General features: G+C 35.5%; 1 protein-coding gene across 2 annotated transcripts in view; it reads right to left on the bottom strand.

Moving 5' to 3' along the window:
* Positions 1-26,489, bottom strand: part of SCN1A (sodium voltage-gated channel alpha subunit 1) — a 138,576-nt gene that overhangs the window by 29,932 nt on the left and 82,155 nt on the right. The window contains exons 13-18 of one of the 2 annotated variants that reach the window (XM_058441497.1): positions 25,434-25,814; positions 24,057-24,189; positions 22,994-23,232; positions 21,203-21,376; positions 19,545-19,901; positions 17,603-18,085 (exon numbers count right to left, since the gene is read on the bottom strand). In XM_058441497.1, the coding sequence (XP_058297480.1) occupies positions 17,603-18,085; positions 19,545-19,901; positions 21,203-21,376; positions 22,994-23,232; positions 24,057-24,189; positions 25,434-25,814 (1,767 nt within the window). The remainder of the gene's footprint in view (positions 1-17,602; positions 18,086-19,544; positions 19,902-21,202; positions 21,377-22,993; positions 23,233-24,056; positions 24,190-25,433; positions 25,815-26,489) is intronic. The other variant, XM_032755518.2, reaches the window with a different exon arrangement.

Here is a 26,489-nt window from a genome sequence, read left to right as displayed (position 1 = left end):
GTAGACTTATAGTTTTTCTGATGTTTTTGCATTAGAGTCTCAATTCATAAAAACACCTGAATTTTAAGTTTATATGATTTCCATTCCTATTTTATCCCTTTGAGTTACTCAACCAAGACAGTGTAATGATGATGTAACACAATACGAGAATAACATCAAAATGGAAAATTGAACAATATAAGAGTTGGCATGCAATTGGACATACACGAACTCTACCCTGTCTACTAAATGTTAGGAAAGTAAAACTTACTGCTAATTTTAAGTACCTGAGCAAGTGCTTGTAAGTACTCATAGTACATTGGTAACTCTTGAAGAATGTAGTGGGTATTAATAACATTATAAGATTGTATGAACTGTATAATTGTATGAACATTACAAGATAATATGAACTCTAAATTAGCTTATATTTAAAATATGTTAAATGTTTCTGAATAACTTTGCTATTTCATGAGGACTACTTTATAAACAAACTGGGACCATGGGTGGGCTGTAGATCCAGGAATTGGTGAATAGTGTTACTTCTCCAAATTGTAAAACATTAATGGCAAGGCCAAAGATAGTCACAATGGATGGATACAATATAGTTCTAAGTGTGCTTTCTTTTTTTAATGCATAGAGCTTAGAGTCACTCCATATTTCAGAAATTTTAAGGTGATTTAAAAGATGATCAAATGCCCTTATTAGTATTCCATTGGAATATCTGCACTTGGAAAGTTCGCAGGTCTAGACAAGTGATCTTCTACATGTTTACAAATTAATTTTAAAACTTTTTAAAGCAATATAAGTATATTCTACAGTCTGTCTGAACTACTGTAGGAAAGTGGAGGTGTGCCTAATACTACTCAAATTTAGTATGCTCTCAATCTAAGTAATGACTTTTTAAACAATCTTAAACATACTTCTTTAACCAAATTCCTGATTCTGCAATATCACTCTTTCAGCACCCAGACTCAAATTTTTTTGTTTACTTGTACTTATTTCAAACATTGGCAGTAATCAAAAGTCAGTTTTCCTTATTTTATCTCTGAAATAACTATTTTCTCAGCCAGATTCCAAATTCCTATGAAATTTCTATTTACTCTTGTTAGCTTTTCTTTGTTTAACTATAAATAAAAATGGCCATCCTCATTCTAGCCTCATGTAACTTAGACCTTTGTGGTCCACAAAGCTTAGTGTATGTATGGTGAATGACTAACAAACATTTGGTGAATGAATGAATAGATGAATACCTCTGTTTCAGATATTAATGATGGATGAAGTCTTTGTTTTCAACCTAGAGTTCCAACCAAATCTCCCAAATTTGTCTTTCACAGATAGAAGCTGTATGTTAATCAAGGTGAACTTCTTTTTTTTTTTGTTTTTGAGACGGAGTCTCGCTCTGTCGTCCAGGCTGGAGTGCAGGGGCATGATCTCGGCTCACTGCAAGCTCGTCTCCCGGGTTCATGCCATTCTCCTGCCTCAAGCCTCCCGAGTAGCTGGGACTACAGGCGCCCACCACCATGCCCGGCTAATTTTTTGTATTTTTAGTAGAGACAGGGTTTCGCTGTGTTAGCCAGGGTGGACTCGATCTCCTGATCTTGTGATCCACCCGTCTCGGCCTCCCAAAGTGCTGGGATTACAGGCATGAGCCACTGCGCCCGGCCCAAGGTGAACTTCTTAATGTTCTCTGACTTTTTCTCATGGTGATTTTTCCTCCCATCATTGTGGAAGAGTAATAATTGCTCTCTTATTTAAACCCCTTTCAACACTTTACAGGCACTACTTTGGGCACATATTGCTTTTTTATTATAACTTCTCTTCATTCTAATGGACTTACGAATTAATGACACTTGGCAGTTTTCTCAGTAAAATACAATAACTGATGACCTTGATGTGCAAAAATTGCTCAGGTAGTTGGTTACTGCCTAGGATATCTGCACATTTCTGTTTTCATCAGCTGAATGGTATGCTTATCAAGAATAAGTTATGTTTATTTTCAAATCAATTTACACTATTCTAAAATACTGTGTGTAATTTAATCTTGTAGAATTTGAAAAATGCATTTAAAAAGTGTTGTTGTATTTATAAAAACTAAGTCAAAATCATTGAATAAATGTAATACAGGTAAATCCCCTACATGGATACATGTACATTAAAAAAACCATAAAATTAGGTGTGAATAATTACTTTTTAAACAGTTACAAATATAAATTTCTGGGAAGATACTAAATTCAGGTTGCTTTATACAATTCATTAAGATATTTGTCCTCTGGGGGGAAAAAAACTAAACAGAAATAATAGATGATGAATTACAAGTGCAGCTCATGCTAAAGCATTGATGTAGCACTCCAAACAATGAACCCATGCTAGAACAAGGCACCTAAAGTGACGTTTTTATAAATGTCATTTTTATTTTGTAAATAAATGGAGCAGTTGAATGTTTGGGATCCAGAGAAGTGTATACATCTTCCAGGAACAATATATGATTAAAAATTAGATTTAAAAAATGGCATTCATATTTGGCTTAAGCTCTACTTCCCAAGTCAGCATTTTGCAAAGGGAGGCTGGTAAGCCACATCATGACTAACCCTTATGAGAGACCCTGATTCTCATTATAATAGGAAGAATTTTCTCCTACTTTCAAATCATAATAACATCAGAAAAAGTGACATGTGACTATTAGAAAGATTAAACCATAAGCAATGGGGCTTATGTCAATGAATTACTCTAAATAAACTATGATAACCTGAGAGAAGCGTTACTGCTTTTTCTAGAAATTTATATATAATGTAAATAAATGAGCATTAGTGTAAGAAAGGAAAGAAAAACAAACAAAATAAAATAAGTTAACAAGTGACTGAACTAAACTGTTTTTAGCCAAAACATGGGGAAAAACAAGAGTTTTGATTGCCATGTTAAATAAGGAATACAATACAGAAATTAAAATTAAATTAAACAAATAGTAAACCTTTTACATAGTCAATGATTAAAATACATAAAGACATTAATATAAAAGTCACCCAGACCTTCTCAAAGATGATATTAAGTTTATAAAAACAAGAAAGGCATTAAGCTTAAACACATAATTTGTATAAATTATTTCTAAAATGCTATATGCTTAGTCTTTAATGTACTTTAGAACTTGAGAAAGTATCATCTGCAGATGATAAATTGTACAGCTAAATTTCAATCAATAATTATACCAACATTCAGTATGTATGTTGCAATGAAAGTCATCTGTCCTACTAATGTTACAGAAGAGGTGTTTCCAGCCGATGTTCTGCAGAGATCTCACTCCAGCCTTAAGTGGCTGAAGGCTTTAATTCAAGCAGGGAAGTTCCACTTTCATCTAATTTATGCATGATACATGAAAAAATTTGATTAAAATATTATTTAAAAGATTGGAAAACTCCCTATAGTCCCAGCTACTTGAGAGGCTGAGGCAGGAGAATTGCTTGAACTTACAAGTTTGGGAACAATTTCAGCATTAAAGCTGGATCCCATTTCTAAAATAAATAAACACATAAATGAAAATTTAAAAAATTTTAAAATGTATTGGAAAACCATAATTGAATCAAAATTTGGGGAAATGCATGCCCAAATTTAAAAAGAAGATATTAAATGAAAGAAAAAATATGTGTGGTGAATATAGGGGAAATTATGTGGAATTTAGTATCATGAATTTCAGTGGAAAAAACATGATAAAATGAAAAAAATCTTCAAGATTTAGCAATTTCAGATGAAACAACTTGGCACTAAGCTAATGCAAAGAGCCATTATTTTAAAAAGGCTCTTAAAGTTTAGAATTTGTCACCAACACCACTAGTAACTGGGTGGGGGGCGGGGTTATACCAAGTGAAGAGACAGTATCTTTGTGGGTATTTAAAAAAGTTATTTCAGGGGTTTAATCTATAAACTTGAAGAAGAATTGACAGTATGTTGAACGACATGTAAGAATCTCTTCTTTATGTCTGCAAACATGCTTTCTTCATGACAGTCTGTAGTAAGCAGAATTCTAAGATGGTCTCCAAAATTTCTGGCCACTGTTGTCATGCCGTTGTATAATCCCCTGCCCTTATTCATGGGCAGGACCTGTGACTTGCTTCTAGCCCATTCAATGTGGCAAAAGTAGTGGGATGTCACTCTGGTGATCATGTCACACTGAATCATTTTAGAAAAGTTATAATGTTTTCTTTTTTCTCCAAGAAATAAATAATTAGTAGTTCTGACTTTTTAATGCTAAGTACCAACAACCAGGCTTACAGAAGCAGCAAAATGTGAAAGCTTTGCTACATGAAAACATATACTACCAATCAGGAAAACTTGACAAATTATACTCAGGTTTTTTACTAGAAGCTGAGAGGGGTTGGAATTGAACATGACCTCAGAAAACTACAATATTCAGATTAGTAAAGTAGACCTGCATAGTATAATTAATTTGGCAAAAAACACACAATAGGTTAAAAAAAAAACAAACTAGGATGCAAAACTCTCAACTTTAAAGCTCTTTTTAAATTCAACATCGTGCCTCTATGAATATTTTATAACTATACCTCATTACAATAAGTATGCATATTGGTCATTTAATTTGCATATATGCAGAATATGTGCATACATTATCATATGGTAAAATGATCCATATATGGAGTAAGTAGATGATGTAAATTACTTTATACAGCCAAACCACATCTGTCACTCACCATTTCCGAACTATTCCAAGAACTTTTAAAACAAGTTATGGCCTCCAGTGGAGCCAACAACCTTATTTTTTCACCCTTCTCCTGGCCCAGCCCACAGTAGTGGAAAGAAAGCCACCAATAATAAACCGGAAAGAAACCCAGACCTGGTTTGACCTCTCACTTTCTGTGTGGCTTTGCTCAAATAATTCTTCCTTTAGCCCATTTTTTTAATATGTAAAATGAAGAGATGACCTTTAAAGTTCCAGCTTTAATTTTCTATGACTTTGTAGTGTTTCAGAATTTGAAATGATACATTTGGACAGTCTTAAATCCAAGAGAGATGTGAAGTGAGGACTGATGAGAAGGTGATGAGGGAGCAGATCTTGGACTCAGGAGGAGAAAAGGATGAGGAAGTTCAGAGTGGGTATGGCTGCTGCGCCTGCACAGTCTGGGTAACATGCTGGGACTGTGGCTAAAAAAGTCCTGTGATCAGCCTGGTCAACATAGTGAGATCCTGCTGTCCCTACTAAAAAAAAAGAAAAAAAAATGGTGGTGTTTTTTTTTTTTTTTTTGATACGGAGTTTTGCTCGTTGCCCAGGCTGGAGTGCAATGGCACAATCTCAGCTCACTGCGACCTCTGCCTCCCGGGCTCAAGTGATTCCCCTGCCTCAGCCTCCCAAGTAGCTGGGATTACAGGCGCCCGCCACCATGCCTGGCTAATTATTTATATTTTTAGTAAAGACAGGGTTTCACCATGTCGGCCAGGCTGGTCTCGAACTCCTGACCTCAGGTGATCCACCTACCTCGGCCTCCCAAAGTGCTGGGATTACAGCATGAGACACCGCGCCTGGCCAAAAATTTTTTTAAATAGCTGGATGTGGTGGTGCATGCTCCTTTGGAGGCTGAGGTGGGAGGATGGCTTGAGCCCAGGAGGCTGAGGCTGCAGTGAGCTGTGGTTGCACCACTGCACTCCAGTGTGGATGACAGAGTGAGGCCCTGTCTCAAAAAACAAACAAATAAACAAACAAATAAATAAAAAGAAAAATCCTGTGATCGTCTCTGACCAAGGAGAAGCAAATAGCTATTCCCACCTTAGAGACAAAGAAACCATCCACATATAGCTGGGCTTTTAATTTCGCTATTAGCTGTATATGAAATATTCCATTACTAAACATTTATTGAAAGGTACCATGTTCTGAGATTTGTGCTAAGTATCTATCTCATGGATCTCCTTCATCAGCATAATACATTATTTACCTGAGTTTTTGTTTTGTTTTCCTTTTCATGTGTTGCTTTGGTTTCTTCTTCTTTATTGGCCAAATTGAAAAGTAGAAATTACACTACCATTGTTTTGATATTAACTTATTTGATAACAATTAGGAGTAATATTTCTTAAGATTTGTCTTCCAGTTTTATTTTTTATGACTTGTCTCTTTGGACTATTATTTGTTCGTTTATTTGAGACAGGTCTCGTTCTGTCACCCAGGCTGGAGTGCAGTGATGCAGTCACAGCTCACTGCAGCCTCCACCTCCCAGGTTCAAGCAATTCTGCCTCAGCCTCCCAAGTAACTGGGACTACAGGTGCGTGCCACCACACCCGGCTAATTTTTGTATTTTTTGTAGAGACAGCATCTGATCCTCAGGCTGGTCTTGAACTCTGGAGCTCAAGCAATTCACCCACCTTGGCCTTCCAAAGTGCTGTGACTACAGGAGTGAGCCACGGTGCCTGGTCTTTTGCTTATGTTTCTATTGGAGTATTAGTGTTCTTATTTGATTGCAATTGCTCTTTATACATAGAAAATCATTTGAGTTTTCCTAACAAGGATTATTTGCCAAATGTATTTGTTTTCTATGTCTGTGTAACAAATGAGCATGCACCCAGCATCTTAAAATAATATACATTCACCAACTCACAGTTTCTGTAGGTCGGAAGTCTGGCAATGCCTAGTTGGATTCTCTGCTCAGGGTCTCACTGGGATGATGTCAAGGTGTTGGCTGGAAATCCATTTCTTTTCCAGGGCTCAGGATCTTCTTCCAAGTTTACTGTCGTTGGCAGAGTTCATTTCTCATAATTATAAGACTGGACTTCCTACTTTCCTGCCAGCTCATGGCCCAGAACCACTCTCAGCAACTAGAGGCCACCCATAGTCCCTGGCCACATGGCTGCTGTATGCAGTTTACAATATGGGTGTTTGCTTTTTTCTGGGCCAGGCAGAGCATATCTTTTCAGCTTCCTCTATGTGATAGCAGGAGAAATCACTGTGCATTTAAAGAGTTTGCCTGATTAGGTCAGGCCCACCCAGCATCATCCCCCTTTTGTCATAAATGTAATGTAATTAAAGGGTGATACCATATCCACAGATTCCAACCGCACTCATGGAGTGGGGATTATACAAGGGCAAGTGTCACTGAGATCATCTTAGAATTCTGCCTGATACACCAAAGTTTGTGTGTCTTACCGATTTTTTTTCCCTAAGAACCATAACCTGTTATACCAATATTGTCTGCTATATTGATAATTCACTATTTTTTCTCTTTATGTATACCTTCTTCCTTTTTTGTTCCTTTTCTAATTTCTCAAAGATATTTGTTAGGTTCTTTCATCCCTTCTTAATCATATTGGTAATATTAAGACTTATTAATGACTACTTGGTCTTCTTCCACAAGTTTTGACATAAAATGCTCTTATTTTTGAAATGGCTATTTAGATATTTTATTACTCTTCTATTCAATATTTGTTTAGGAGGAAATTTCTTAATTTTCAAATGGTTGGAATTCTTTCTATCAATTTATTATTAATTTCAGGCTTAACTGCATTGTGACTGGATAACCCTATATGCCAGCTATTTTAAATATATTGATCTTTACTTTGAACTCCAGTGTATGGTTACTTTTATAGAAATATTCCATGAACCCTTGAAAATAAAAATTTTCTGTAAATATGTTTTTTGAGATAATATACAGTCATAATATATTTACTTTTGCTATTAATATTATCCAAATTCTAAATGTTGTCATCTATTTTTAAAAATATTTTACCATAGGCTAAAAAAGTTGTATTAAAACCTTCATAACCAGTATATTTGCATCAATATATTCTTATAATGGTTGAGATAAAAGATGAAGTGGTCCAATTCTTTATTTGACTGGGATAATAACACTTATTATTAAATACTCAAAAAGGGAAGGAAAGGCTCCTCTTCAGATGTGTAGGAAAAGTCCACCTCTATGTTAGCACATGAAATACGAATTCAGATAAAATACTAAAGAAATTCGATAACGGCAAAACTAAAATATTCTCAAATAAGTATTTTTATAGATTTAAAAATCAGTAAGGCCAATTAATTTTTCCTTTTTTGTTCTTAGATTGAAATTTAATTTCATTTTGAAATTTGCTATTCACTAATAAAGCAATTTGTTCTCACTGTTTTAGAGATTAATGGAATATTTCTTTCTTTTTTTTTTTTTTTGAGATGGAGTCTTGCTCTGTCGCTCAGGCTGGAGTGCAGTGGCGTGATCTCGGCTCACTGCAAGCTCCGCCTCCTAGGTTCACGTCATTCTCCTGCCTCAGCCTCCCAAGTAGCTGGGACTACAGGCGCCCACCACCACACCTGGCTAATTTTTTGTATTTTTAGTAGAGATGGTGTTTCACCATGTTAGCCAGGGTGGTCTCGATCTCCTGACCTCGTGATCTGCCCACCTCGGCCTCCCGGAACATTTCTTAAAATCCATTTTAATATTTATTAAACTGTGAATCAACCTTAAATTTTACCAATTTCTAAATAGGCTAGTTCATTTGAGAATATGTATATTTTCACACATGAATCTTAATAGCTAAATTATACACTTATACACTGACTTGTATCATCCTTATATTTTTGGCAGGCTGACTTAATATGTGAGCTGACAGAATGCAGAGACCACGTTGTATATGAAGCATCCACTTTGCCTTGTACACCAGGGCATTCAATAACCACTTAATAACTACAACCCTGATGGTAAGAGCATTTTTCCTCCGCAGTGGATTTATGCAAATTTCTTGTTTTTTAAAAATGCTCTTTACTATAGCAAATGATTTTGACCTAGAGGGTAAGGCAAAACAAAGCAAGGCAAAGAAAACTTTCTTCAATATTCTCTGAGAGTGAGTGATTAAATGCTTTTTTTCTTGTTCTCTGACTTGATCCTACAATGTTTATGTTTTTATTTTTAAACTTGGTTTGTTATAAGGAGCTTATTTATAGAGTTTAGTAGGAGTTCAAATTATAATAAGTAATATAAATAAATCTGGAATTTAAGGGTCAAAAGCATACTTAATATGTGGTCATGCGATGTCTATATGTTTGTATATGTATATATTTGTGGACACATATATATTTAATATATATATTTAACATACACATATATATATTTAAATGTAACATATAAAGAATATTACCCAAAGTACTTATTTTTAAAGCTGGACAGGTACTATTTTAATGCTGGGTGCTTTCCTATTGTGACATATATATCTCCTAAGTCATGCTAAAATGAGGTTCTCTACAACCTCAGAAATATTAGTATTAATATTTCATTGTGTACATTGTGCACTAGTAAATATTTCTATTGTACACCATGCATATTAAAAATTAAAATGACCCCTATTAAAGACTCTCAACAAAGGAACAATATAATATCAGTGGAAGAGACACTGTAATGAGACTCAGCATTTCCACAGGGCAGCTAGAAAACTCAAATTATTAACTCATTAATTCCCACATTATTCCCAGTTGATTTCTTCATCAAGCTGTATGTTGAAAGGACAATCTTCAGTGATTATTCATATTTACAAAATGTCAATTGTTTCTATTCCTTAGTCAAACACTTGCCCACTATAAAAGTGAAGGTGGAGGAATACGGCTCTAATACACTACTCTGAATTTTGCTTTCGATATGTCACACATAAACTTTTGTATCAATAATTAAATATAAGGGAACAAAAGCAACATATTTCACACATATTGAGTCAATAGAAAATCATGGTAATACAAAAAAATTGGAAAGAAGACAAAAAAATTCTGAAAAATTGCATTTATGATCCCCAAGCTAGAAACCAAAATGCAAATCAAATGAGTAATTTTCATTGTTAAATTCATTTTGCCAAATTGAGCACAGAGTTTCTATAATGTTATTTTGACATTGATTTTTAATGTTAAATTATAACATACTTAATAAGTGTCTACTGGGCAAATAAACTATGTATCTATATAATGAAAGAGTTGAAAGTACTACTGTTCTGAGGATCAGAGAAACTCGAGTTTGAATCACAATTACTGGTTTTATGGACTTTAACCAATTATCCCAACCTCCTTAGGCTTTAGGTTTCTAATTTGTAAAATAGTTCTTACTTCACATCTTGTTATAAGGACTGAACAAGATAACACATGAATAATGTTTGGTGTGTGCTTATTTGATAAATAGTAACAATTTCCATCACAGTATTGTATTGTTTGTAATAGGTGTAATTATTGATATTTGAACTTTTTGACTACCAAAAATGTGCCAGGCATCAAAACTAGGACTTGAAAAATAAAATAGTGAACATAATAGACTCAGTATCTGCCCTCGTCGGTTCACAATCAGATAGAAGATACAGAGAAGCAATTGCCACACACTCTGATAGGAGTAGTATAGAGCATATTGAGAACACCACCTAGCTCAGTCTAGGAAGGACAGGGTAGAATAAAGTGACATTTGGGACAAGAAGGATGTGGTGGGTGAGGATGAGTCAGGTGAAGCAGGATGGAGTAAGAGAGTATTCCTGTCAGAGAGAAAAGGTATAAAGATGAGAACTGATAAAGCATAGGGAATTCCATTGAATGAAAGATTAGTATAGCTGGGTGGGGAGGTGTGAGGGGTACTATTCCATGATACTGAAGGAGTCAGCGGTGGTCAGTTTTGCAGGGACTTGTAGCGATGTTAAGTAGTATAGACTCCATACTGTGAGCAATGGGCAACTCCTGAAAGGTTAGAGAGGACAGAACTGTTATGGGATTTGCATTTTAGAAAGACCATCTATTGTTTTGTCAAGAATACACTAGTGAGAGGAGACCCGTTTGGACGCTGTAGCAGTAAAACTGGAAGATGCTGGAGGTCTGACACTGGGTAAAGGCCTTGGGGATGCAGAGAGGTGGACAAAGATAGGTAGCTTTGGCAGTCCCTAGTGATCAATTAGAAGTAATGGAGATAGTACTCTTGGGTTCTATGGATAGTACTCTTCACAGAGAGTAGTTGCCATCTCTTAGAGACTATGTGCTTAGGTTGGAGATTGTCGTATGTTCCTTAACCCATATAACGTAAGGTAAAAGTATTAAATGGAAAAATACTCAGCAAAGCAACAAGTATATTTAAAATGCATATATATCAGTGATACAATTGGGAAAAAATGGAAATCTAGAAGTAACTGCCCATCACCTATTTATTCATTCATTTAATAAATACGTTGTATGTGCTGTGGACTTAAGGGAAGACAAGGTTAGTGTTTTTCCTGTTCTCAAAGACCTCATAAGCTAATGATGCATAATAGAAGTTCTTCCTAATGATTTGGAAGACTCTTCCAGCAGCTTTTAACTCAGAAGGGGATGCTCCTTAAGCACAACTATCACACTCTGGGAGACTAAGTGCTCTCTAAGTAGAATGAGACCACCACAGGTCAGTGTGGGATGCAGAAGCAGATCAGCCTGAAGTGCAGGCCAGTACCGGAGGAACAGGACCTCTCAGGACTAAGCAGGAGGACTCTGAAACACTCCAGACTATGCTGTTAACCTATGCCCAATGTGCAGTGATTGGAAGTTAACACCAAATCTGTAGTTGACACCTGTACCTAATTCTTCAACAAATAGTATTATTTATTTCAGAACTATGCCAAAGAAAGTACATTTTCAGACACTATTAAGATTTAGTGTAGTGGTTAAGAGCATGACTATGGAGCAGACTGCCTGGATTCTAGTCCAGGACCAACCACTTACTATTTGTGTAACTTTGGCAAGTTTTCCTTTGTTCAAAATATGTTTATTTTTCTCATCTTAAGGCTGGAATAACAGTGTGTCTTACGGCATAAAGACTGAATGAGACAATATATGCCCTCCAATAGTACTTTGTCCATGGCGAACATTTAAACAATAGCTGTTATTAACATAACCTGAATTACAAGGACCTAACTGACATTTTTACTCATTATTCTAGAGCTCACTCATTGCAAAAACAAGTGTATTTCTTTTATAATTACTTTAGTAATGTGCCTTTTTTGTTCCCAAAAGGTATAACTTTAATAACTCAATTTATTTAAAATTTTTATTTAAATGCAATTACAGTAGTAATTTTCTTGACATCACCTTACACTTTTGAACATTTTTAACTTCCAAATAGCTTTTAGATCTTCATAACATTTCTATAAGCATCATAGGGCAGATATCTCATTTAATAAATTAGGAAACGGGGTAATATAGATTTAGTGATTTGCTCATAGTAGAGTTAAGGCTTATAAGCTCTTAATCTAGTATCCATATAAATCAACCAAAACTCAAAAAATTACTGGGCAACTGTTATGCACCCAGCATTGTGGTAGGTGCTTCAGAGGATAGAAATGTTATAAAATACTATCCAAAACCAAAATAAATTTACTTTCTATTTGGGGAGGTAAGATTTTGTGTTGTCTTTTGCATAGTCTTGGCAGTTTTGTCCAGCCTTCAAAGCTCTCTCAGATCTGTCCAAGTCACCATTCTTTATTATTAATGTTCAATAAAAATTCATGTTTCTAGCTTATCATTATTCCTACTATGGCATGAGTCAAGAAATTTTTTGAGGTTTTAAAAAACAATTCCTCAAATTACTTGAATGTACTTTGAAGGTTGAAGTCTCTTAGGACTTAAAGAGAGGATGAAATGTGACTCATGCTATTCTCTTTCTTCTTTTGGAGACCAATAGGAGGAAGGTGTAGAAAAAACAGCCCTTAGTTTGCTCTGGAATGGAGGATAGTTAGGTGTGAGTTCACCACAGATGTAAGAGGCAAAAAAATATGAGGTTCCAGCTCACCACATTTCTTCATACCAGTCTATTCTTGCTTCCTGGAAACCAAGACTCCTTACCTACATCTCATCCTCAGCTCCTGTGATTTACGCCCCAGGAATTCCAAACTACTAATTGTCTCCAAATATATCCTCTTGCTTCCTGTCTTTAGGTTTCTGCATGTTTGTATTTCCTGATTGGAATGCCCCTTAGAAAAGTAATTTTCTTAAATATTTTAAGGAGCTTACCATATCAAGAATGTAATCAAAACAATTTAAAAATAAACAGAAAACATAAAATGTATCACCATCTCCAGATAAACTTACAAAACAATTTATTACAGAGGGCAAAAGGCAAACAGCAAAAAAAGACAAATAGTGGAATATGTTACCAGGAGTAATTCTTGTAAGAAAACTTACTGGAACGGTGTGGAATGCAACTGGTAATAATAATAATGATGACATCAAATATTCTATATTAGGCACTGTGCTAAGTACTTCACATTTATTATCTCATTTAATACTCTGCCCCAAAAATGCAGTCAGTAACATTATGCACATTTTTGAGATGAGGAAACTGATTATTAGATAGGTAAAGTCACACAGTAAGTGGCTAAAATGAAATTATATAACCCAGTATCTGGCTCCAGAGTATAACCATTTACCAACTTTAGAACTGTGGCTTCACATGTCTAAAACAAATATTTAGTGTATGAATAATAAACAGGGGGCACTTGTAATTTTAACACAAGGCATTAATATAATTTTGGAGGTATTATAATGATGCATTGTAGGTAAGTCATTAGTGGAATTCAGGAATGGAAACAATAACATGTTCAAATGAAACTAGTCTAATAGAGGCCACGAAAGGTAACATTTTTGCATCAGTAACATACGTCTCAATATGAAAGTTCACACACACACACACACACACACATACACACACACACACACACAGATGCTCCTCAACTTATGATGGAGCTAACTCATGATAAACCCATTATAAAGTCGAATCATTAAGACAAACCATTGTAAGTCAGGGTCCAACTGTAAATACACACACACACACAGAGAGAGAGAGAGAGAGAGGAGAGAGAGAGAGAGAGAGAAAATCATTACTTATAGCTTATTAGTATACTCCATTATCTAGTCTCCCTGGCATATGATAACTGATAAATAAATGAAAATAGGCAAGAAGAATAAAAGCTAAAACAAAAAGAACCAAAATGATGAGATTGATATACTACAGGCAGCATTCCTAATGTAGAACAAAGACTCTTCATCTATTGGGGCATCTGCTGTCAGCTTAATTCCTCTAAAAGCATAATATCTCATAATTTGTGCCTTACTTTGATGAACAGAATACAGTATGAGACTGATGAAGCAATGAGGGCAAACAATATTGTGTGGGTTTATTTCTGACCAAGAAGAAAGGAACTGTGAAGTAAAAGTGCCAGGAAATTTGATACAATATGGCAATCTGTAAAAGAATATAAAAAGAAAGCCAGATTCAAAAATGAATAAAAGAAATTGAAATGTATCATTAGGGGATAAATAGAAGTTTCAGTATTTAATTACAAAATTACATCTGGATGAGATACAACTGCATTTCAACAGCAATTCATGCGGAAAAGATGAGAGATTATTACTTTCTTAGAAGTCTGGTATAAAGTGACAAGGTAACATGGCTAACAAAAACAACAAAATCTAACTCAAGTGACTCTTGAATCGAGAAAAAATTGGTCCAAAATAATTGGAATTAAAATGACAATCTCAAGTATGCTCTAATCAGAGAAAGTATTTATGAGAGCCCTTCAAAATGGTTTTATTAAGAAGAGTTGAATGAGCTGGAAAAGTTTGATCTGAGAGTCTACTTTGTACCAAACATGTTTAAGTAGGTCACCACATAAAAGGAGAGACATGCACGCATATAAGTAGCTATCCTAAAATATAATAGTACTTTGTAAGATGCATGAGTCAAGAAGATGCATTATTTATTACTATGCTGTATGCCTTATATCTCTGGGAACCAAAAAAGAATCTGTTCTGCCTAGGGTTGGGAAGGCTTGATTACCACTACCTTCAAAAAGCTGAAACAGTCTTTCTGAAGCTTAAGAACTCCTGAACTTCAGACACTATGCCCATGAACCAAGTGGATGCATTCTAATTAGACAAGCAACACATTAAAGTTCAGCACAGGTGGCAAAAGCTTCATTTACCAGGACTTCTCCCTCTGACATGAAATGTGGTCTAACGTTATTCTATTCTATTTCATTGGCCAGGTGCAGTAGCTCACACCTGTAATCCCAGCACTTTGGGAGGCTGAGGTGGGCGGATCACTATTTCATTAAAAAACAAAACAAACAAACAAAAAAAAAACTGGCCTATTAAAGGGATTTCTCAAGTCTGAATAAACTATGACTCACAATTTGAGAAGCACCGCATTAAATTATCTCTAAAGTTTCTATTATCCTAACATTTAAAATTTCAATTAATGTAATGTTCCAAGATATAAAATACCACAAAGTAGAAAGAAACAGAACTACCTCTAGTGCTTCAGTGGATAGTTGCTTTATAAAAAGGTTAGTGTTTCTTTTAGCCTTGATCAATATACAAAAACAATAAGAGTATGAATCATGTCAAATTTTTACAGAAAATATGTATCTTATGGATGGTCTTTGTAATAAAAGAGTCTTTTTCCTTTTTAATATAACAGCATATGGTAGCCATTAGTCCTCATCAAATGCTAAATGTAGGTCTAAACATTCAAGACAAAGGAAGCTAGACTAGGCTATTACTAAATTTATTTTAACAGAAGTTCAGAATCAATTTTATAAATATAAAGACAACAATTTTTCAAAAAGTTGGCCTTCATCTGATTCCTTAGGAAAACTCAAATAAACAAAGTCTGAACTGACATAATATCCAAATTAAAATTTCTGTAAAAAAGTCCACAATATTTGATAAAAACAGTCTATTTTTTTTTTTTGTCCTCAATCTATTTCCGTAGGCATGGAAATGTGACAGGATCTATCTACTATTGCATCTCTGCACTATATTTCTTTCCTTTCTCTCATCAAACAAACCTGAATTAACTAAGCAGCTCTAATGCTAGGGTCAAGGCGGCTGCTTCCAGCTCCAATATTAGCCCCCTACTCCTAAAAGTGGAGGATGACCTAGATTATTCAGAGACTCATTATAAATACTTGAAGCATCTTTTAAGGGATATAGTCACTAAATCAAAAGAATGTCACATACCTGTGGTATCTTCCATGGACAACTATCAAAATGCAATGGGCATGATGATATCTAATAGAATTATATCTCTAATAAAATGTCTTTAATGTATTCAATCCTTTAAAATATTTAGACTATACAGCCTAAAAGATGGGCACCCTGCTGTTTTTGAGATTTCCAAACACTAAATGGGAAGTAAAGGTGCTTTGTCCTAGACTCCTTGTTAATTATCTTATATATCCATTAGACTTTTAACTTAATATTTTAATGTAGGTTGCTATGGATTAAGTATTGTCTCCACAAAATTCATATGCTGAAGCTCTAACCCTCAATATGACTGTATTTGGGGATAGGGCCTGTAAGGTGGTGATAAAGGTTAAATGAGGTCATACAGGTTGGACTTTATTCTGATAGGGCTGGTGCACTTATAAGAACAAGAATAGACACAAGGGTTCTCTCTCTTTCCATGTACATGCATTGAGGACAGGCCATGTGAGGACGCAGCAAGGAGGTGGCTGTCTGCAACCCAAGGAGTGAGCCCTCACTAGACACTGACTCTGCTGGTATCTTGATCTTGGACTTTCCAGTTTCTGGACTGTAAGAAAATAAATTTTGGTTGTTTAAGCCACCCAGTTATGGCATAGTGTTATGGCAGTCCAAACAGGCTAATGCATAGGGCAGTGTAATTTTAGTTGAAGGAGCTACAAGAATATTTCTTGTTGTTAAATTCTCTTCAATGTACATGAGCCAATGTGATGCAAAAAACAATAAACAGAACTTGTAAACAAGGGCTCTAAGTTAAACTCTCGGCACTCCCCTCACTAGTTATGTGACCTAATGCTCCCTAAGCTAATTTTCTTATCTGAAAAGTTGACATAATAACACATTTCTTTCCAGGTTATTTTAAGGATTAAATCTGATGATGTTTGTCTATTTGTTGGATCGTTCATTCATTCATCTAACAAATATCCATTACTAAGTATGAGAAAACTCACACATATACTATATTACCCTTTAATTTATCAATCATTTCCATGAGTTAAAGCTTTTGTTTCTCAGTGAAATAAAATTTTACATGATGTCAAAAAAATCTATATGGAAAAAATATAATAATAAGTACAGGCAATATAATGCATGTATTGTAAATGTTCCTCAACTTACAATGAGGTTAGCTCCTGATAAACTCATTGTGAGTTGAAAATATTGTACATCAAAACTTATTTAATACACCTAATTACCAAACTTTATAGCTTACCCTAGTCTACTTTAAACATGCTCAGGACATTTAGATTAGCCTACAGTTGGGCAAAATCATTTAAAGGAAAGCATAATTTATAATAAACTGTTGGATAACTCAGGTAATTTCCTGAATACAGTACACTGTATGGTAAATATTGATTGTTTATCCTTGTAATCACGTGGTTGACTGGGAGCTGCAGCTTGCTCAGCATAATGAGAGTGTATTGTACCACAAATTGCTAGCCTGGGAAAAGATCAAAATTCAAAATTTAAAGCATGGTTTCTAGTGAATGGCTATTGCTTTTGTATTATCATAAAGTAAAAAAAAACTTAAGTCAAAACATCATTAAGCTGAGGATCATCTGTATGTGTGTATATGTATATATGTGTATGTATTCATACCTTCCCACACCTATAGAATCTTACCTCTTTGCTTTCTTCTAGATCCGATTCACTACTAAAGTCTTCCGTGTTTAAATTTTCAAAGTCAGATTCTCCTACAGCAATTGGTACAGTCACAGTAAGACTGGGATTGTTTATGAATGACATGTAATCACTTTCATCAATAATGTACTTTTCAACACTGCTGCCAGTTCCTATACCACTTGTAGTTCCATTTACATCTTTAAGATAGTCAAGATCTTTCCCAATTTCTGTTGTATGATTGGACATACAACTGTCTTTCTTGTTGTTTAGATCATCAAGTGGTTTAATTTCATCTAAAATCTTTTGTTTCCTAATGAAGGACTGTTGAATAAATTCATATATTTTTCTTTTCACATAAGCTACTCCTTTGTGCATCCTATCCACAGCAATTTGGAGATTATTCATTTCATTATCATCATCAGTGGCTGCAAGGTTGTCTGCACTAAATGAGCTCAGAAGCAAGGCCAGAAAGAGATTCAGGACCTTAAAAACAACAAAAACATGATTATAATTTTACACTGATGTAGGGAAGAGCAGATTACAATCACTTATTCTTTTAAGTGTGGAAAAAACTCTAAGTTCTAAGACTTGATGAGAAGGAAACACCACAGCATAGTGATTAGAAGATGGGTGATCTGAATTTGTGACTGGCTCAATAGTACATCCTTGGACAAAGACATGATTTCTATTGCTCTCAAGTTCTCCCATTCGTAATGTGAAATTGAATGAGCTAATCTAAGGTTTTGTTAACTCTAAAATTGAATGAGTAAAAGAAAACAGATTTATATATGTACTATACGAGAATTCTTAAAAATCACTAATGTTTCCAAGTATGCATTTAAATGCATTCTATAATTTTTTGATAAACAAATATATTAAATTGGATGTCAATTGAAAAATAACCATTACGACTCAGAATGAAGATTAGGAGCTTAACATAGGCATTGACACTTATTTTCTTAATCTATTATATTTTTCATACTTCATTGTTGACTAAGTAGAGCTGTTTATGAATAATCTCTCATATTTCCATGAGTCTGGCACATGAATGTACATACCTTTAGAATATTTTATATATTTCTGTACTATAAACAGTAACACTCCAAATTTAAGAGAGATAAAGATTGATCAGTTACTCCATTAGGGTAATCTCGGGCATCATTAGCCATTCAAGAACTGACGAACTTAGGTTGGCTAGTGCATCTGCCGTATGACATAGAGTGATTAAATATCATATGCTACAGTGGGGCAAAGAAATGGCACAAGCATTACGAACTCTTTTTTTTTGAGACGGAGTCTCGCTCTGTGGCCCAGGCTGGAGTGCAGTGGCGCGATCTCGGCTCACTGCAAGCTCCGCCTCCCGGGTTCACGCCATTCTCCTGCCTCAGCCTCTCCGAGTAGCTGGGACTACAGGCGCCCGCCACCACGCCCGGCTAATTTTTTGTATTTTTAGTAGAGACGGGGTTTCACCGTGGTCTCGATCTCCTGACCTCGTGATCCGCCCGCCTCGGCCTCCCAAAGTGCTGGGATTACAAGCGTGAGCCACCGCGCCCGGCCAAGCATTACGAGCTCTTAAAGACACCACTTTTTAGTCCTAGTCTGGATGGTAATTTTGCACTTTCTCTCTCTACTTTTTTAAGACTTCTCTCTTCCTCGGCTCTGAATTTATAAAATGGTCCCAGCACATCCTTTTAGGCTCGTCTTCAATATGATACTCTATTGTAATTCACATAAAAAAAATGATGAAGTGACTGACAAAATAGAATTTGGTATAAAAAATGCAGGGGCACTGCTATATTGCTGTGTTGTTAAAGTGATAATATATCCAAGGTAATGGACTTTTAAACTAATAATCATAGTTTGTTTTTCTTTTTGACAGAACAGTCACCATTATATTATACTCAATGTATTTCCGAAATGCATATCTTAAGTGGGTACATACCACTAGGTTTCCAATCACCATGACCATCATAAAGACAGTAAGGCACATGGCTTGACCAGCAACCTCCATACAGTCCCACATGGTCTCTATCCACTCCCCACACAGCACGCGGAACACGATCAGGAAGGAGTGGAAGAAGTCATTCATGTGCCAGCGTGGGAGTTGACAATCACTGGCGATCTTGCAGACACAGTCTTTGTAGCTTTTACCAAAGAGCTGCATGCCGACCACGGCAAAAATGAAGACGATGATGGCCAAGACAAGGGTTAAATTTCCCAGAGCCCCCACGGAATTGCCGATGATCTTTATTAGCATATTTAACGTTGGCCAAGATTTTGCCAACTTGAAAACTCGCAGCTGGAAAATGAAAGATTAATATATATTTGTATGATTCTTAAAAGCATTATATGTATTGAGCTTTACCTAGAAATGGTAATTAGAATTCAATATCTTACAATATCTGATCTGCCCTAACCCTCTCAGGCTCATGGCTAATTTTTGGACTCCCTAGGAAAAGCTGGATTTTCCTTATTTTAACCATGCAGATCATTTTCTCTGACAGTGAATTATTTTTCTTTCCTTTTTTTTTTTTTTTTCTTTTGTCACCCAGGCGGGAGTGCAGAGGAGTGATCTCGGCTCACTGCAACCTCTGCCTCCCAGGTTAAGGTGATCCTCCTGCCCCAACCTCCCAAGTAGCTGGGACTACAGGCACGTGCCACCACACCTGGTTAAATATATATATAGTAGAGACGGAGTTTCACCATGTTGGCCAGGCTGGTCTCGAACTCCTGATCTCAAGTGATCCAACTGCCTCAGTCTCCCAAAGTGTTAGGATTACAGGCATGAGCCACCAAGCCAGGCCTCTTATAGTGAATTTTTAATGAGTACTTGGAATCCAACTGTTCTTAATTTGTTTTATAAAGGTGGTTCTAAGGCCAGACATTATAATATTAACATCTGAATCTGAAATATCTCTGCTGAAAGATATTAATTTGCCAATAGTGTGCAAAGTAACATCATACTGAGCCCAGATATAAGTAGAGAAAAATGTTCATTATTCATTAATGCTCCTTAGGGGTATTCATGTAGTTACATGCACCTGCATTGAAAAACTTGGAATATTTCCTATGATTCTACAATTATTTTCCTGACTTGTAAGGATATATGTGTAAGGACAATGGGCATGCTTAGTAATCCTACGGACTTTCTCTCCTTTGACTTTTGTAAGATGCATATTTTCCAGAGACAGAATTAGAAAAAGTTTCTGCATGCACATCTTACATCTGATTTTCATCCACTGCTACAAAGGGCTATATATATTTTCAAGTTACTATTAAAAGGTGATACATTTTCATTAAAAATATTTTCTTAGGTCTAGAAATATTAACTGTAGTAGTCTCTAGAAGCAATACTTAGTGAAAATAGCAACTGAGTAATACATTAACCTTTACGTAACTATGTTCTTTGAAATAAAGGTTTTCGTAAATAATTGAGAATTTTTTTTCACATAGGAAAAGTTTTTGACAATGCAAATGTTACAGAAAAACTTACAATGCTAATGGTTGTATGGCAAAAAAAAACTATGACATTGCTATGCAAGAACCCTGATTGTTAGAAAGGTTTTTGAATTTGGTGCTTTTTTTTTTTTTTCTTTTTACCAATCGAAATGAACGGAGAACAGATAATCCTTCCACATTGGCGAGTCCAAGTTCTACCAAGCTAAGCGTCACAATAAAACCATCAAAGATATTCCAGCCTTCTTGGAAATAATAGTAAGGATCCATGGCAATAATTTTCAGAAACATTTCTGCCGTAAAGATCCCAGTGAAAACCTAAGATCAAAACAAAATTAATCTAATTCCACCAGATAATAACATACATGACATAAGATTTGCTCTTAGAACATAATGCTTATGCTATTTTCCCACAATGATTCTATTACTAACTTAAATTTGTATGGCAATTTGTAGTTGATGAAAGATTCTCATATACATTATTTAATTTTATCCTTGTGGAAACGCTAAGTAGATAATATACAATTATTACCTTACAGATAAGGAAACTAAGGTCTTCAGATGGGTGAAATGACTTGCTTGATATCATACAGCAAGAAAATGGCAAAACTAGGATTTGAGTACAAGTCATCTTTTTTTCTGAGACGGAGTGTCAGTCTGTCGCCCAGGCTGGAGTGCAGTGGTGCCATCTCGGCTCACTGCAAGCTCCGCCTCCTGGGTTCACGCCATTCTCGGGCCTCAGCCTCCTGAGTAGCTGGGACTACAGGCTCCCGCCACCAGGCCCGGCTCATTTTTTGTATTTTTAGTAGAGACGGGGTTTCACCGTGTTAGCCAGGATGGTCTCGATTTCCTGACCTCGTGATCCGTCTGCCTCGGCCTCCCAAAGTGCTGGGATTACAGGTGTGAGCCACTGTGCCCAGCCCAAGTTGTCTATTTTTAACAGTGCTCTTTCCATTATACCAAACTACCTTTTTCTCTAGACTTTATATAACACAAGTACTGACAACATTTTGCCCATGAGCACTTTTATTTATCTATAAGCTTATTCCTATTTCCCTCAAATCAGAGTTATAGATTCTTTTCTGTTATTATACTAGGTGCATTACTATTGTCATTCTTTGTTATGCACATGAAAAAATAAATTTACTTCTGTAGTATAAATAGTAGAACTTCAAAAATATAACTAATAAAATGCAGGTTGTTATGCATGATGCTTTTGCTTTCTACCATCAAAAATCCTAAACTTGAAACCAAATATTACAGGAAATGCATACATTACTTTAGATAGCTTTTTCTTTCAGCAAATAAAAGCTAATATTCCTAAGTTGAGTTGACTGGCAAACACTTTAATAATTTATGTTTTTGAAGCACAAAAAGGAAAAATTAAGTGGCAACCTTCACCAAAAATGACCTTCATAATCATATAACACACAAAATGTACTGGAGGTTTTCAATAGTTCATGGTTTTGATATAGAATAGATGGATAAACAATACATGTACTACGTAGATCCTGGAAGAAGAAAAGCTGGAGACATTTTTGAGTTGTTAAATTATTTCTTGCAATGATGGTGACTAAGGATAAAAGAGATCCACAATTTTATTTTAGTCTTCTACAGTAAGGGAAATTGTAATAATATCTCAAAAAGTATGTTCTTAATCTATGAGCTAATTCTGGATCTTGAAAAGTTATAAATATTGCTGTTGACTTTTCAAGTAGTGCTGTAGGCCTATGCCTTTCTCAGTTTTTGTGAGCACATTAAGGGTCATTGTTTTTGGCAAAGAAGTAGAGTGTAGCCAGCTAAATATAATTGCGATTTCATGGGGGCCAGGAAGCATGAAGGGTGGTTGAAAGACTGCTATACACAATTAAATGTAAACAGTTTCTCAAGTAGAAAATTTGAAGACTAAACACATTTACCTTCCAATATGCTTACCAAGTTTCCTACTGTAAGCACATTATTGAAATGGTCTGTCATTGGATAGTGCTCCATGGCCATGAAAAGAGTATTTAAGACAATACAGATGGTGATAGCCAGGTCAACAAATGGGTCCATCACGACCAGGTTGACAACATGTTTCACTTTTAACCAATATGGAGAACAGTCCCAGATTAAGAATATGTTGGAAAATTTATACCAACAGGGTGGGCATTTCTGCCTGGATTCTTCAAGTTCTAGATTAAGAAGAAAAAAAAAAGAACCACCAAAAGGTATATTTTATACACACACATTTATTTCATATCCACTAAACTTATTTTCAGTAATCAGCACATTTTTGTTAGAGACAACCTTTTTTGTACTTGTTAAAAAAAATTACAGTTTACTCTAAACCTCCCAAAGATATTTCATCAGACACACACATAGAGCCCAGGTAACAATGGGTAGTTTTTTGTCTTATGCACTGACATTGTGGCTCAGTGCTTGGCCTCAAGTTAAATGAGTGGTCTTTCACGTGACGTCTCAATGGGAACATGGTTTAGGGTGGTGTAGATATTGTGTGTGCAACCCTATGTGAATGACTCTACATTGTCAACCTCAGACTATGAGAGCTAGAATAGGGATTGATGTGACCCAAGAATCATCTTTTTAACTTGTCTTTATTTTGTGAAAATGACCTGCTCTTCCTCTACAATCTTGAGAGTACTTAGGATGAAGCTGAAAAGGGCTGTACTGCTGAAGTCTTAGACTAATGGAACAAAAAGAGGGTCACTATGACTGATGAGATTAGAAACCCCTAACAGAAATGCTTTGTTCTGCGTTTTCAAAGAGTTGCCACACAGTTAGGAAAACATTCTTAGTCCCAATATCACTGAGTTTAAAATAAATTGTTAAAGCTTCTAGAATATCTGAGTAGATAAAAGAAATAACAGCTCTTGAATTAGACTTATTGTCTTTTCATTAGAATGCACTATTCCCAACTCACAAATATATTTGTTTGAAATGAGACAATATAAGTTTAGTGAAAATAATTGAAACGAAAATAGAATTTGTTACCAACCTTCTACTGTATTTGTTAGAATGCTGGCTATACTCATTGCTCGTTGCCTTTGGGAAGGATCTTCTAGAAAGTCCATGGAAACGTGGAAAGAACTTGACCTTCTCTTTCTCATTTCAGTTTCAGTGGTTGTTCCCTGTAAAGAAAATGCTAATGCATTAAACAATTAATTTGAGCAATATGACAAGCAAACAACCAAATGGTGACACAGTGAATTTCATGAAACACATGCATCATGCACTTTCATATTCAATTGGTGATGGCAGATATTTCTGACTTATTGTATCATTAGCCTGGGATGTTCAAACTGTTAACCATTTAATCATACAGCAAAAACCAAGATTTTAACTTCCTGATTTAATAATTTTATAAAATATGAAATAATTGTAATATAGTTGATAAAACTCTTAAGAGACATATTTAACAGTTATTACCCGTATTTCTGAACTAATAGTAAAAGCCTAGTAACTTAAAAGTCCTACAAGTGATCAAGGCACTTGATTTTTGAGAAGGTAGCTATTTAATTTTAAGGAAGGATCAATGATTGCAACACACTTAGCTGCCATCTTATTTTCTGGACACAAGATGTAGATGGTCATTGACAACACAAACTCTATGTTAAAAAGAACACACACATGCTGCATGGACAACAGTTTCATCCAGGGTACCAAAGCAATAAGTCATCTAATTCTGACTTAGTCATGCCTCCTCATGCTGATATATTTCCAAGTGAGTAAACAGTCTAAGAGGCAGCATCTGTTTAGAAATTCCTCATCTGGGTATACATCCACAAACACATAACATACCTTTGTACACAGACAATTATTTTATCTGTCTGTATTAATAATGTATTTGTGTCTCTTCATTTAGATTAATTTTGAGAAGACCTATATCAGCATTTTTTAGTAAGAAAAATATGAGTACTAGGAGTATTAAGGTAACAAGCTATCTACTTAAGCACAGTGTTTTTGAAAATCTAAACTAAAGCAGAGATATATTGAATAATCCACTGGAAAGATTTATTATACACCCTTGACACTTAAACATAGGATCATTCATTTACTTTTATACCAGAGACTTAGAGAATGTCCTTCTATCTAAATTCAGTGTGGGCATATAGCAAATCCTCCAACTGGAGAAAGTAATTATTGTGTCTAATTAATCCTTAGCACTTTTAATAAGTAAATGCATTCAGGTTTGTGCAGGAGACTGTTAAGGTTTTAAGTTTTAGTTGGTTAGTCTATTTAAGATATTACAAGATGCAGGTGCATTCACAGCGTGACCAACCAGGAATCATTCTCAAGGTTGCCGTTCCGTAGAAACACTGGCTGGTGCAGCAATAATGGGCCAGCCATGCCTGAACTATTAAAACTTCCTTACATTGTCATCAGTAGCTGGCTTATCTATTATCACCTCTGGCAGAAGCTGTCCAACAGGCGATGTAGGAACTGAAGGTCCACCAACCAAGGAAACCACACCATTGCAATCCACAGTGCTGTGCATCTTCCCATTCGCTGGAAACACTGCCAGCATCCGGGATGACCTACTGGTCTGACTCAGGTTGCTGTTGCGTCTCTCTCCATGTCGTCGGGGCACAAACAAGGAATCTCTACGACTCTCGTTATCCTCAAAGGTGCTGTGCTCATCATCTGCGAAGTCGTTCTCAGATCCCACATCCTTTGCTCGCCCTCTAAAGCTGAAAAGGCTTGTTCTGCTATTTCGCCTTGGTGAAAATAGGGAGCCACGGATGCTCAACAAAGACTAGAAGTTTGAAACAGCAAGCAAATAAAGTCATATTAATATGGCCCTTTGAATGTGATTTCATTTTGCAAGATTAGGTAGAAGGAGATTTCAGCATTCATAACAGAATATGGCTCATTCCTTTTGATTATCATTCTCATTTTATGTGCATTCACATTAAATTAAATTACCTTGATAAAAGAAGGTTTCTAGCCCTTGGGATTAAAGAATGAGGAGATAGATTGCAACCTTAACATATTGAAACACACACACAAACACACACACCCTGAACCACCATTTCTCAAGTTCAAAGGGAAACATCTTCAGAATATGGCAATGGACGTGGTAAACATTCAGTGAACACTGGCACCATGACCTTAACAAGGCCACCTTGGTTTTTATGGATCTTGTCTTTCAAAAACTTTCAACAGTCCTCACGATTTACTTTAGTCCACCTTTCTAAAATCACTTTAATTATTATTTCTTTTTCACCTATAAGGCATTGTATTGTTGGAACTTGAAGTTCATACTTCTGAAATTCAGAGTCGTGTGCCTTTTGATCAAGTGTACCATGACAAATATTTTCAGAAGCATGCACGATGACTTATAAAGACGTTAGGAGGAAAAACAACATAAAATCATAAAATAACCTAAGGACATTCCTGATCAACTATCCTCAGTTCCACATTTTTTTTT

The sequence above is a fragment of the Hylobates moloch genome, unplaced genomic scaffold, assembly GCF_009828535.3.
Source record: "Hylobates moloch isolate HMO894 unplaced genomic scaffold, HMol_V3 SCAFFOLD_1, whole genome shotgun sequence".
Taxonomy (NCBI): domain Eukaryota; kingdom Metazoa; phylum Chordata; class Mammalia; order Primates; family Hylobatidae; genus Hylobates; species Hylobates moloch.
Note: the sequence above shows the minus strand (reverse complement) of the source record. Positions and strands in the feature narration are given on the sequence as shown.